Source organism: Podarcis gaigeae, assembly GCF_964106915.1.
Source record: "Podarcis gaigeae genome assembly, chromosome: 6".
Classification (NCBI taxonomy): domain Eukaryota; kingdom Metazoa; phylum Chordata; class Lepidosauria; order Squamata; family Lacertidae; genus Podarcis; species Podarcis gaigeae.
Window position 1 is genome coordinate 28,555,118 of NC_139682.1, and position 14,363 is coordinate 28,569,480.

The 14,363-nt window shown below is 40.4% G+C and overlaps 1 protein-coding gene and 1 long non-coding RNA gene across 12 annotated transcripts in view; one reads left to right on the top strand and one right to left on the bottom strand.

Moving 5' to 3' along the window:
* Positions 1 to 315: 315 nt before the first annotated feature.
* ASIP (agouti signaling protein) overlaps positions 316 to 14,363 on the bottom strand; it is an 85,798-nt gene continuing 71,750 nt past the window's right edge. For 7 of the 8 annotated variants that reach the window (XM_083746375.1, XM_083746378.1, XM_083746377.1 and 4 more), the window contains 3 exons: positions 9,769 to 9,929; positions 4,875 to 4,936; positions 316 to 3,144 (listed from right to left, as the gene is read on the bottom strand). In XM_083746375.1, the coding sequence (XP_083602501.1) occupies positions 2,968 to 3,144; positions 4,875 to 4,936; positions 9,769 to 9,929 (400 nt within the window). In that variant the 3' untranslated portion in view covers positions 316 to 2,967. Of the gene's footprint in view, positions 3,145 to 4,874; positions 4,937 to 9,768; positions 9,930 to 12,913; positions 13,336 to 14,363 lie in introns of those variants that run through there. The other variant, XM_083746380.1, reaches the window with a different exon arrangement.
* LOC310847995 overlaps positions 3,143 to 14,363 on the top strand; it is a 52,048-nt gene continuing 40,827 nt past the window's right edge. For all 4 annotated transcript variants that reach the window (XR_014566107.1, XR_014566108.1, XR_014566109.1 and 1 more), the window contains exons 1-2: positions 3,143 to 4,219; positions 8,530 to 8,661. This is a non-coding gene — a long non-coding RNA (uncharacterized lncRNA). The remainder of the gene's footprint in view (positions 4,220 to 8,529; positions 8,662 to 14,363) is intronic.

Sequence of the window (14,363 nt, forward strand, 5' to 3'; positions counted from 1 at the left end):
CAGGAAAAAGTCACAGATCAAAGCCTATTTATTTATCAGCTTTGTTCAAGTAAGCTTGAAATATTTTTCCTTATCACCTCTTTTATTCAGTTTGCTCCACTCTTTTTTGGTCATAAAACAATAATGTCTATGTTTCCTTAGGCAGCCTATAGATTTCTTACATTATAGATTTCTTACATTATTTTTTAAAGTACTGTGTATTTATTTGTATATGCTCCTCCTCTATACTGTTTGAATCTTCTGTGTTGTTGCTATTTTTCTCAGACAGTGCATGTGGAAATTTATTTATTTTTTAATCCCAAAAAGAAACATAAATAGCATAAGAAATGCTATTTTTATTGATCTGTTATTAATGCCTGTTATTTATGCAATACAAATTGAACATATACCGTTAATTCCCCCCCCCCTTATTCTTTCACTGTTTTTTCCATATATTTTAAAGTTGCTAAATGTTCCTTTTCTTCATAGGTGACGGTTGGTTGAGATTCCTGCATTGCAGTGAGGTGGTCTAGATGATCGTTGGGGTCCCTTCTAGAGATGGGAAGGCCTGGGGAAAAACGCAGAAAAATTGGGGGGCGGACCCAGTTCCCCCCCAAGCCAATTTTTTCTGTTTGGAAAAAACCTGAAAAAAACCTGTTGTCTCTCCCCCACCCCACCCCCCATTTTTCCAATTCCCCCCAGGCCTTAGATATTCAGTGTTTTCATCTCAATTTAAGTTTCCTCTCTTTTTCTATTTCACTATGGATTTCTGCCTGACGTATTGCTTTGCTGCCCTATCCTATTCCTCATCGTGACAGACACTTTATATTTAAAGAACATTCAAGCAGACATTTAAAGCACACAACATATTCCAAAGAATCCTGGGAACTGTAGTTTATGAAAAATACCTGGAATTGTAGGTCTGTGAGGGGGAAACTGCACTGCAGAGTTATTGGAAAGTACCCATTGCTAGCAGATGTGTTGATTAACCTGTATAGATTAAGCAAGAAAACTTGCTTAATCAACACAGCCTGCAGAGCCCAGGTATTTTTGGGACAGAGTTTGAATTAATTTGGTAAAGAAATCATATCTATTTTAGCACAGGCTACCTAAAAGTGGAGATATTGAGATGAGATTTGCTGCAGTGACAGAATGTATTTAATTTTTTAAAAAATAAAAAAATGAAAGAGGAGTGCATTTTTTCACAATGGGAAGTAAATGTAGTTTGTGATGTAGTGACGGGCACCAATTGTGATGGTTTAAAAAGGGTTGGATTCATGAAGGATAGCTCAGTTGGTTAGAGTGTGGTGCTGATAACACCAAGGTTGCAAGTCTGATCTCTGTAAGGGACAGCTGCATATTCCTCCACTGCAGGGGACAGGATCAGGGATGTCCAACCAGTAGATCGTGATCTACTGGTAGATCCCCAGCTGATCCTGGTAGATCATGGGATCCTTAAAAAGGTAAAGGTACCTCTGACCGTTAAGTCCAGTTACGGATGACTCTGGGGTTGTGGCGCTCATCTCACTTTACTGGCCTTGGGGGCCGGCGTTTGTCCGCAGATAGCTTCCGGGTCATGTGGCCAGCATGACTAAGCCGCTTCTGGTGAACCAGAGCAGAGCACAGAAATGCTGTTTACCTTCCTGCCGGAGTGGTACCTATTTATCTACTTGCACCTTGGCATACTTTCGAACTGCTAGGTGGGCAAGAGCTGGGACTGAGCAACGGGAGCTCACCCCGTCGCGGGGATTCGAACTCCCGACCTTCTGACTGGCAAGTCCTAGGCTCTGTGGTTTAACCCACAGCACCACCTGCGTCCCCACATCATAGTAGCAAAGTAAAAAAAAGAATATTGGTGCATGTGAGAAGTGCTTGTGTAAAAAACTAAAAAAACTCTGTGCAATCCTCGCCCAAAACAGCTCAACAACTCTGGGACTTCCCTCCTAAAAAAAGCTCAAAAATTCTGGGCAGTCCACGCCACGCATGCTCCTCTTCCCTCCAATGACAATGGGTAGATCACTGCCAGTTTTTTTTTTATACTGGGAGTAGATCACATTCTCTTGGGAGCTGGATATGCCTGGACTAGATGATCCTCAGAGTTTCTTCCAACTCTATGATTCTATGATTTCCTTATGGGTAAAGTCATTAATGGCTACTAGGCGCTATAGCCTTTCGTTACCTTTTGTTACAGAAGCAGTGCACCTCTGACAACCAGTTGCTGTGGACAACAGCAGGAGAGGTCTGTTATCTTTGTATCTTGCTTGTAGGATTCCCATAGGCATATGGTTAGCCACTGTGGTAAATACGATGAGCTGGATTTGTGGCATGTTGTGTTGATATCATACTATTCAGTAGGTGTCTGTGGAACTAAGTGCGGCCATGCTCCCCGCTTCAAAGGAGATGCAGTGGTCATAATAATTTGGGTAAGGGCCACTCTTTTCTAGGACCTTGGGTTGGCAGTTTCAACAGGCTTTTATCTTCCACCCTTGACAGAGAGCTAACTATAAAAGATTGAGCAGTAGCTTGTCTCCATATGCCTTATACTATTTAAAAATCTTCTTTATTGCTACATGGCTGACTTTCTGGAATGTGCCTTTTGTAGCTAGTCAGTGGCCCATGTTTCTCATTCAAACTTGTAATGTGCAATATAATACCACTTCTGAAGAGAGATATAATTCCTTCTTGACATGAAATCTGCTTCTTTTCACCTCTCTTGTAAATTCCCTTTCAGGCCGTCAGGCTGCATCTCCTTTCTTTCCATTCCTTGTCATACTTGCTAGGGCAGTGGCTGTCTTGTTTATGACAGCATTTACCTCATGAAATATATCCCATAATTCATGCAGTTTGGGAGGGAGTAAAAGCCAGCCAGCCAGCCAGCTTCAAAAGTTCTTGGCTTCCTTTGCAATGCACATAAGACAAAGAGGCCTAGAAGACACACTTATGGGTCTAATAAGACACAGAGTCCCCATGGCATCCCTGGTTTTTGATTTAGCAGTTTGGGTTTCCCATACGGCAGTAGCAGACTGTCTGAAATAGTCGGCAGTGACAGAAGGCACAAAAATCGCAGCAGGGACGAGATGGTGGCTTGCAGCTTGACCAAGTAGGCACACAGTTGGGTGGTGGTGGTGGTCTTGGTTGGGGAGGCTTTTTTTGCTGTGCCTTTTTCTGAGGAGGGGAAAAAAGGATGAAAAGCTTAATAAATCTTGGCTACAATAAAGTATAATAAGAGTTCCAACAGTGTAAGGTTGCCATAGTTCAGGACACCCCAAAAGTTGTTGAGTTTTTTAAAGGAAAGTCTGCACAGTTTTTCTATTGACTTGCCTAAGATCCAAGACAAAGCACCACATTCCCCCTGGACGTCAGTTCCACCTCTGAAATCCTGTTAATGTCTGGGAAGATCCAGATATATGGCAGCCCTGCAACAGTGAGGATTTGTTACTCTTAAAAAATCTACTTAAAATAAAACCCCAGAGAAGGGCCATAGATCACTAGTAGAGTGTATGCTTTCCTTGCAGAAGGTATTGGGTTCAATCCCAGGCATCTCCAGTAAGGGTGAACTGAAATCCTCAAGAGTTATGGCTTGTCAGGGTTGACAATACTAGGTTGGATGAACCAATGGTCTAACTCAGTATAAGGCAGATTTCACTGTTTCTACTGGTCTGTGAAGCTGGTAAATGTAGAATATCAGCATTGTTGAATAATAAAGAAGCTTAAAAAAAAACATTATTGAAGGTCAGGAAGAAAGTCTGTGATCCATTTTTAAATCCAATTTTTTGCATACCTGTCAATTACCGTAGTTTTACTATGGATATGTATAGTTCTCTAGAAATAAGCTTAATTTCCTATCTAGTTGTTCTGCTGAAGGCAACCGTATAATTTTTCTTTTAGCATGTCTGGCATTCACAGATAATCTCATGGTTCAATTGATCCGACTGTATAGATTCTGATTTAGTTCTCTACTAGCAGTCAAACCTAATATCAAACTTGTAATTAGTGCCAACCCTGCACCCCCAAACTGTGGGATATAAAGCTGTCAGTCAAGTCCAACATTCCGAGAAGACTAACTGCCTCTATGTGGCAGGCAGTTTTGTCAGTTGGTTGGCTGCTGCTAGGAGTTTTAACTGGGAACTGCTCGGATGCAGTGTTCTCATGATTCACTACTATCTAGTATATAGTTTATCTGTCATGTAACCTAAGCCTGCCTTCAGGAACAAATGTGTAAACCTGAATGAATCTGAAAGTAAAGTAGTTTATGTTAATATGATTCAGATTCATGTGTGTTTTCTTTAAGAGGAACAGAAAGGGATTATCAACCAGGAAGGTATAATTATTGATAGGACTCAAACGAGTTAGCAACCCTCTTGTTGCTGCATAAACTCAAACAGAGGATTGTTTAAACTCTGCTAAATTATATAAACGTCCCCACACGAAGCATATCCAGTATACAGGCAACCCCTGATTTACACTAGGGTTATGTTCCAGATTATCACGCACTTGCATGAAATCATGTGCAATTGAAACACTTCACATATGGTACATGTGGCCACCATCTTATTGAAGCTAAGTAGTTCTGGCCAGAGTGGCAACTGCTTGGGAATTACAGTTATGCTGCCTTGGCTTCCATGAAGGATATTGTGTTTCTGTGTATGTATGAACTTTGGACTAAACTAGATGTGAGGTACATACCTTGCTTTTTTCTTAACTGATTTTAGAGTGTGAAGACACAGAAAGGTGAGTTATATATATAAGTACAGAGATACTGTACTTGTTAATATAAACTGGTAATATAGATATCCCCATCAGCAACAGAAATGTAAAAGTGAGAAGTCCTATAACTTGTTACTGACAACTTGAACTATTTTGACCTTGCTGACTTTTCAAGATGGATCACTCACCTTCATAGATTTCCTTTTCTCAGCCTCATTCCTGCTGAGCTTCAGGGACGTTTTGGTTAAATCTTTAGAAGGGAAAAAACATTTTATTAAAGGTGTTACAATGCACGAATGTGTAACATGAAAGTAGATACTTTGTGTTAAGTTGTGGGCGAACATAGCAGACAACACAGCGATTCTTCAAACAGCTCTTCTTTATTCCGATGTCAGAACAGAACTAAACTGAGGGGCTCAGTCAGCCTGCTTATATAGAGCTCCAGTACCTTGTTACTGTAACAACATTCTAAAACTATCCAATCACAGAACATCACTTTTCAATCCTTCATTTGCATAACTATCTACAGTATCCCCCTGCTGGCCCAGGGTGATAACTTCAGTACATAATGCTTTGAGAGACATAGATTTTCTCACATTGCTTGTCTCTGTCCCCTTATTCCAAGTAATGTGGCAAATTACAATATGTAACATGATGACATCACCCTCTGTGTCACCTCACATTTTGCTTACTTCAGGGGTAGGTGATATAGTACCCTCCAGATGCTACTACAACACCATGTTTCATCCCCGTGAGTCCATATACAGGCCGGGACGAAGGATTGACTGATGCCCCAAATAACTCAGTTGCAGGGATTCCAAAGAAATATGCATAAAATGGCAAAGTGATCAGTTCAAGTGCTTTATATCAAGAAGGTTACATACAGCAATGCAATGCAGGATTCCTTGCTGCTATACCTCAGGACGGACACTGAAACAGCAAGCACCATGGCTTTGTTTGTGACAGGCCAATTGTATATGGGCTACTTATATAAAAAGCCAGCTACGTAAGGTGGCCCCAATTAACAACCCCTGGCTTAGAGGTCCGTTCCCCAGTCCCATCCATCTCTCAGATAAGGGAGTGGCTGAAAGGCAGCCAGCTTGAGACTTTAAAGCTTCAAAGCAAGCAGATAAACATGTATGAGTTTATTTTTGCCGTAATTACGAATTAGTCTTGGGGTTATCTTGACTACCAAGATGGTGTTTACAGGCCTTCCGGGACATTTGCACCATTTGGTTCTATACCCTGCCACCTCACCATCCCTGATCATTGGTCACATTGACAGGGCCTGCTGAGTACATTTGGAGGAGGGGGGGTATTGTATTGCCTTTTATATGCCATACATCACAAGATGTCAATTGTAGGGTCAGAAGAACTATACATACAAAAATATACTTATGAAGAATGGGTGTGTGTGTAAAGAGATGGGGAGTGATGGCAACTCTGTGCTTCTCATCTATCTGAGCACTAAAAAACGTTTTGGGTAACCCTTACTGAATTATATATAATCTAGTGCAACCACCTTGCTCCATATGTTCATTTGATTTTGAGCATGCCAGGTTTGCTTGAGCTTTTGAGCATTCAGCTTATCACCAGGTGACATTGCCTATAACTTTCAGCACTTGGAGACATAGCTTCTGCAACTCTCCTCCTATTTCTCCAACAGTTCTCTAACCCACCTCCTTTCTTCACCTCTTGCAGGTGAAAATAATCTCCTTAATAGGCTGGGTGGAAGTATGACATTGAAGAATTGGGTAGGTTTGGATGTAATGAGAAGCCATGGTTTCCTGCTGTGTCAGGTGTGGGGAATCATTGGTCCTCCAGATGTTGCTTAACTACAGCTTCCATAATCCCTGGCTATTGGCCATGCTTGCTGCACAGATGCTCTTACAAAAATATAGTACTGCTAAAAATCATTGTAATTCAAATCAAACCTTTATACACCACCTGGATATAAAGCCATAACTGACCCTCTGCAGACAGATGTGATCCATGTGACGCTGTCAAAATCATATGTGGGCTGGGAGTATAAAGTGCATTGGGGCAGACAGGAAGGAATGTCTCTGCCTATGTTGTACCACTGAAATCACTGTTGCCCTACCACTTTCCAGATCAAAAATAACTCCACCCAGGAGAAAAAATGGCTGTGGGAAAGTACCCTTCTCACTCAGCTGTACATTAAATTACCTCCCTCCTCATGCTTTATAGCAATTTAGCACAACCTATGTCAGTTCATGTTTCATCTAGTTCCTCTCTTGGAAATCTCACATAATAGATAATATGCTTTTTGTGTTTTAAATACACACTGAAAAGCCTTATGGTACTTGTTCATCATTTCCCTACTGTAGGATGTAATTGAAAAGGCCTACAAAAAGAGAGGTCACACCTTCTATCAGCGCTGACTTCCAGCACCTCTGCTGACATTTACTTTTGTCTTGCAGCCTTTCATCTTCCTGAATGCATCCATCGCTGCTTCTTCTAGGTCCTCAATTCCATCCTGATTTGCTTCATGTGCTCTTTGTAACTGATGATTACTCAAGAATATAATGATCTCCATGTAATCCTGATGACAGTAAATCTATACTGATAGAAAGTGTGAAGCATCTTTTTACAGGCCTTTTCAATTACAGTCATTTCTCATTTGTCTATTTATATTTGTTTCTAATATAAGCAACCTTGCTTATATGCTCCCTTGCCCTCGCAGGGATTTATTTACACATACATTAATGTACATAGCAGACACATGCAAGGGTACTAGACATGTACCTTGTCTCTTTTCCTCTCTCAGTACCTTACTGTCTAGAGTCTAGAGTTTGGAAGTAGGTCTGAGTCACACAGTTATATTGTTCCTTTTTTGATTTGTTAGAAAACCCAAGGTTGCAAAACAAAGAATTTCTCTCTGCCACTCATAAGAAGAGCCTGCTGGATCAGGTCAACGGCCCATCTAGTTCTGCATCCTGTTGTCACAATGAACAGCTAGATGCCTATGGGAAGCCCAAACATAGGAACTGAGTGCAAGAGCACTCTTCTCTACTGTGGTTTCAAGAAACTATTATTCAAAAACATCCTGCTTCTGGCATAGCCATTGTGGCCAGTAGCTAGGAGCCATTCTTCATGAATTTGTCTAGCCCCCTTTTAGAACCATTGAAGTTAGTAGTCATCCCTGCCTCCTGTGGGAGTGAATTCTATTGTTTAACTATGTATAAAGTAGTACTTTTTTTTTGTCTGTCCTGAATCTTCAAACATGACTCTGCATTGGATGTTCCTGAGTTCTAGTGTCATGAGAAGAGAAAATTTTTTCTTTATCTACTTTCTCCAAGTCATGCATAGTTTTTGACTCTCCATTTTCTCCCTCCTTTCTCCCCTTCATCCTCTCTCTCTCTCTCACTCACTCTCATATACACACAAGCACATGTCCTATTCTGCCATCATCCATTCATTCTCGCATGTGCAGGTCCACTGGGTAGAGAAGCTGAAAGTATCATTGGAGGTTTGGGCAGTTGTTGCTATCCTTCCCACCATTGTATCTGAAAAGCTAGCTAGAATGGATCTTGGAAAGCAGTTTTTTCCTCAGTACTGAGCAAGGAAGAAAAGTGAGCTGCTTGTTTGTTCTGATAATACTGTGATATTCCTCCGCAGATGGCTTGTTTTTCTTCAGTGCCAGATACATAGAAATGATCTATTGCTCCTTGGCAGCTCACTTTGGGAAGGAAAGAACCAAAGAGGAGGCTAGGCAGAGGATGTTCTATGGCCTGGTGGTTCTGGACCCATTCCAAGACATCTAATTTTAGCAACTGCCTGTATATCTTCATTTTTCCAAAGTGGACTTCGTTGCCATTACAGATGGATTGTGATAACACATCTTCTACCAAACCTCATGCAAGAGATAACTGAGATCCAGTTGACTTTGTCAGAGGAAGTAGAACACTACTTTGCTCCATTCTGGTAGTAGTGAACCTGACTTCAGCAGTCAAGGTAATTATTGAGATTTATTTTACATTGCTTTTATACTGCACCCTTCATTTATATTCTATGATGGTTTACAAAAATACTTTGGGTGGGATTCACCTAAAGAGCCACATCAGCAGAAACCCTTGCAAGGGCTTCCACTTGCGCAATGGAGCTTTCCCTCATCTTCTCCCCTTGTGCCCCTGAAATTACCTTGTGTGTGAGAGAGAAAGCCTCCAGAACAGGACATGGGGAGGAGGGGGGAATCATTCCATCTGGCGAGCTGAAATGCTTCTGCAGACAGAATGTTCAGAATAGTGCTACATGGAATTCCAACCGATATAGCTGGCGTTCTCATTCAAGAGCATTATAAAGGAAAGCGAATTCCACTATTGTCTTTTGCAATGTTCTGTGATTTATTCCCAAGCATTTAGAAGTCATGACAATCCTTAACTTGGATAGGCTGTATTCTGAAATGATAGCAGATTCAGGTCAATTATGAAAGCCATATTTTGCTTAGATGTTGAGCTTTCCCAATATCAAATTTACTTTACTCTCAATTTAGTTCAATTAGCTATTTGTGAACAGATGGCTAATGTAAATGTGTTTCTATTAATCCCAGAATGCCTATGAAGAGCCTTTATAAAATTAGCCTTGAAGTTTTGATTGACTCATCTGGTAACTCTGTGATGTGGTGGAGTTCATATGGGTTCAGTTTGAGTAGTCCTGGAAAGCTACCCCATAGCTTTATGCTTTTTTTAAGGATGACAGAGGCATTGGTGGGATTGTAACGATTTGAGCTAAAGTGCAAATATAGCTAAGGGATTTACATGGATTCAGTCACTCAGTATCTAATAGGAATATAGGCTTTTGTTTTTGGAAACGTAAAATTAATCAGCTGAATTTGAGAGGTGTTCCTTTCCACTCCTACTTGCCTGAAATGACGGTGTTAGTTTATTTTAAAAATAAATAAATAATGGCAGGGCTCAGGTCCAGATTAGGTCCAGGTTGATCAAGGCTGGGCTACAGAGTACCAGAACAGAGGCAGAGGTAAAAGTGACACAATGAGTTCTTTCAGAAGTTGCATGCCTCCCAGTTTTGTTTTTAAGATTCCAAACAGAAGACTTTACTGACCTACTATTGAGATAGGTGGGAGATCCGGAAACTTGATTTTGTTACTATTTACCGTACTGTTGACAGCATTCTGCTTTTCCTCAAATACCATGTAAGAGTAGCTGGTTATGAGCAATGTGCAGCAGAGAAGGAAGCCAAGGAGGAAGTTCCTATATTCCATTCTGGTGTGAGAGAGAAAGAAAATAACACCGTATTAATTTTTTATATCAGTCACATATACCTGAGGGAAAAGATGTTAGTGCATATAATGTCAAAGTATACAAATATTTTTGCAGCGTTTCGTTCTGTCCTTCCAACTAGTCACCTTTGCTAGAATGGAGAGAATGTAAGACCTTAAGCTCACAAACCCTCTAGAAAGCCCTGGATTCACTTCTGGATGAGTTTTTTAGAAGATAAAAAGGCATCAAAAAGGATGCCAACTTTTTGTTGTTGTTGTTGCTTTGCTCTGTTTGCAGTAACCTCAGTTACTCACATCAGTATGGGGTCAAAGGGAGCAAAGGCTGTTCGGTTAAAGAGGCAAAATTATTACAATAGGGCAGAAATAGCAATCTCACTTTTATTTACTGATTAACCTAGCATCATCATCATTTTTTTTATTTATATCCCACCCTCCCCAGCTGCAGCCGGGCTCAGAGCAGCTGACAACAGTAAAATAATACAGCATTCTAAAAGCAATTCATTATAAAATCAGTTCAAATCAAATTAATGGGCTAGAGTTCTGCAAAGTAGCCAGAATATTATCACCACTGCCACAAGATAGGAAACACCTTTAAAATTTTGTTTCTATGACAAGATCTGTTTAACTATATTTTTTACTGGCTCCAGGAAGAAAATACATGCAATGTAATTGAAATAACTATGATTTGGCTTCTACAATTCGAAAAAAACCTGGTATACCAGAACAGGGAATGTAAACTGTAAACTGTTGTCAATGTGCAAATAATTAAAATAGAATTAAAAAGGGCTCCTTTTATACCCCTATGCCCTGTTCCTGCTATGTTGCATTCTTGCAATTTCTCTTTGTTACTGTAAAGTAAATATTTGTCACTGCCTTTTGCTGAAACAATTGAAGTTATTGTTGAAGCATTGTGAAGACATACATAAGAGAAAATACGAAGCACCTGATTGCTTGCATAAGGCAAGAGGAAAGTAAAGTATCAGCTTTCTTTAATCCATGAACAAACAATTAAACCCAAGTGAACACTATCAAATCAACTCAAAAATTCCAGTGGTGATCAAATTTAAGCAGCCATTTCCAAGTCAAACAGTTCCAAGTTTATCCATTCTTAAATATCAACTTAGTCCCATAAAAACTGCTGAACACATTTAAACTCAGTCATATTAACAACAACAACAATTTATTGTACCCCACCCATCTAACTGGGTTGCACTGGCCACTCTGGGTGGCTTCCAGCATATATAAAAACATAATAAAACATTAAATCTTAAAAAGCTTCCCTATACAGGGCCACACTAAGAAGCTATTTTTAAATATCCCCAGAGTTAGGGGTGAGAGCTATGTATATAAATAAATAAATGGAGAGATCCAGTATTTTATTGTAGCTGAGATTTGACACATCTCCTCAAAACCATAATGGAGCTCCCCACCCTGAAAAAGGTAAAGGTAAAGGTAAAGGTACCCCTGCCCGTACGGGCCAGTCTTGACAGACTCTGGGGTTGTGCGCCCATCTCACTCAAGAGGCCAGGGGCCAGCGCTGTCCGGAGACACTTCCGGGTCACGTGGCCAGCGTGACATCGCTGCTCTGGCGAGCCAGAGCCGCACACGGAAACGCCGTTTACCTTCCCGCTGGTAAGCGGTCCCTATTTATCTACTTGCACCCGGAGGTGCTTTCGAACTGCTAGGTTGGCAGGCGCTGGGGCCGAGCAGCGGGAGCGCACCCCGCCGCAGGGATTCGAACCGCCGACCTTTCGATCGGCAAGTCCTAGGCGCTGAGGCTTTAACCCACAGCGCCACCTGCGTCCCTCACCCTGAAAAAACCCAGAGCCAAATGAAGATAGGTTGTGGGTGCTCAGTGCACACTGGATGCTTTTGGACTGTTGCAGGAGGATGGGGAGATAAATATTTGGGGAGAAATAATGGAATGGAGGGGCTGAATCACTATATATAGTAACATTTTATTTCAGTGCCCCACTTCTTGTTTTCTATTTTTAAATTGAACTTGTACACTGTCTTGAAATCCAGTATGGTAAAAAGGTGAGTGAGTCTATTAAGAAACAATGAACATGTTCAAACCAAACACAAACCAACACTTGTTGCTTTGTGGAATATCTCCATAATATTTTGCACAACACATGTTAACCACAATCCCACACATGGTCAAGTATGCTTAGGTTCAATGAAATCAGTTTCATTCTGGTTTGTATCACCCATCACAACAAGTTATGGCCTGCTTTAATTATGCAAATTGTTTTATTACCCAATTGATTAGGGGGAAAAATGACTCTCAGAGTCCTTTCTCACTCTACAGTTCTATAGTTTTGACAGCTATCAATAAACAATAACACAGAAAAGGTTTGTTTTCAGACTTTTAAATAATTTTTTATATGCCCGTCTACCTTTGGGAATGTTACATATTGAGAACACATTCAAACCAATTCTCACCACATAATCCCAGAGAAGACAAGGTGCAAAGACTTATGTGTGATGTGTATGTCTGTGTGCAGGATATAGTACATTTTAATCATTATTCATGAATGTTAAAACCATCCCACATTGAATATGTATTATGATTCATGTTATTTAAGAAATAGGCCTTAAAAACCCCCAACTTAAGCTCAAAACACCAGTCATATACATATATTTTTGCTTCATTATTTTTCCATCTAGCCCTCAGAACTAATCCTATCTGTTACAGTTGGTCTGCATCGATTGATCACAGTCCATCCCAGTTATGAGTGCAGAAGCTCACTGGAGTCAAAGGGCTTCGGTTCTGTGATGCATTATGGCTATCATTGTGTTCTAGATATGACATGCATAATTTGTTAAATATAATAAATTCCCTTCTGTTTTGCAACTGCATCAGAATCCATTTGTTTCAGGAAAACCAGACATATATCAATTATTCATATTATTCAGTGCCTCCAGATGGCCTTGATCTCTCAATACAAATTATTTCATAGTTACCTTCTCTGGAGCAGCTCTCTAGGACTTCTCTGTCCTCTCCTTTCAGTTCATTTGTAAAGAGCAATGAGTCTGTTCATTGGCATTAAATATTAGTTTTTAAACTTGTTGACAGGGGGAAAAAGACGACCACAGAGCAAAGCTCTATCAGTAGGGAAATGCACAGTGAAAGTCTGTGATCACGCCTTCTTACCAATAATATATTTCAACTCTAGGGCATTTTTCCATTCTGGAAAATTCACTGGCACAATGCCACATCTTAATATGGAACATAGCCTGGGCCAGCTGATTGCTCCTGTTAAGACTTTGTCCGGGTTAATAAAACTACACTAGCTGAACTAATTTAATAGAACATATTTAAATTTTTGCAAATATTGAATTTAGGCTCACATAAACCAGCTGAGCCCTTGTTGAAATCAATTTAGCTCAAACCATCTGTAGCAAAACCAATAGATTTACAGTATTTTTCCATGTATAACACTCCCCCCCCCATGTATAAGACACCCCCTATTTTTGGGAATTCCAGATTAAGAAAATGGGGGGAGATTGTGTCCATGTATAAAATGACCCACAATTTTGAACATAATTTTTTTTTATTATAAAACCTCATCTTATACACTGAAAAGTACAGTAAGTGCTATGTAAACTGGTTTAAAGCAGAATGACCAGATACTAAGTTTGCACTTGATCTGCTGCTAAAATGTAGAGATTTATGGGTTAGGAGTGAAACTGAATCTGAGTAAGTAGTGCTAAGTTACACATCACACTTAAACATTAGTCCCTGATGCTTGTTCTGGAAAGGGTATACGGTAGACAATTCCAGATACTTCGTTTCACTTCTCAGCCGTGGCAAGGATGCTCACACATGTCCTAAGTTGTTGTGGTGGGCATTTTGCCAGGCTGGCACAAAGAGGGGAAATACATTAATTGAAGAGGGCATCTCAATGCACACTCCTTAATCATCTCTAGGATGACCTATAGAATGCTTGATGGCTCAGCCACACTTCTGCTTATCCCATGCCTAGGACGCATGGGTCTGGGTAGTTTACCGCTTGTCACATGCTTTCTAGACACAAGTCTGAGTGGTTTTCTGTTTGCACTACCGCTTTCTCCAGGAAAACCCACTCTTTAGCACCGAATTGGAGCAAACGTCAATCCGCAGAGAAACTGATGTTTGCTCCAATTCCATGGTAAAGATCTGAGTTTCCCAAGGGAAACTGTCAGGATAAGCAGAAGTCTGTCAAAAAAAGAAAGAATGAGCTGAGATGCAGAAGTTTCCATGTGCAGTCTCTGTGTGAAAAACTCATGACAGAATGTAACCTTTGTGGCATGTGGCTTGTCTTGGCCTTTTTAGGACTGTTGTGAAGGTTTTCAAAAAGAGTTGTTTATTAAAAGGAGCTATAGTTATGATAAATATTAGTCTGCATAGTACTTATGAAAAGAGTAACCTCAG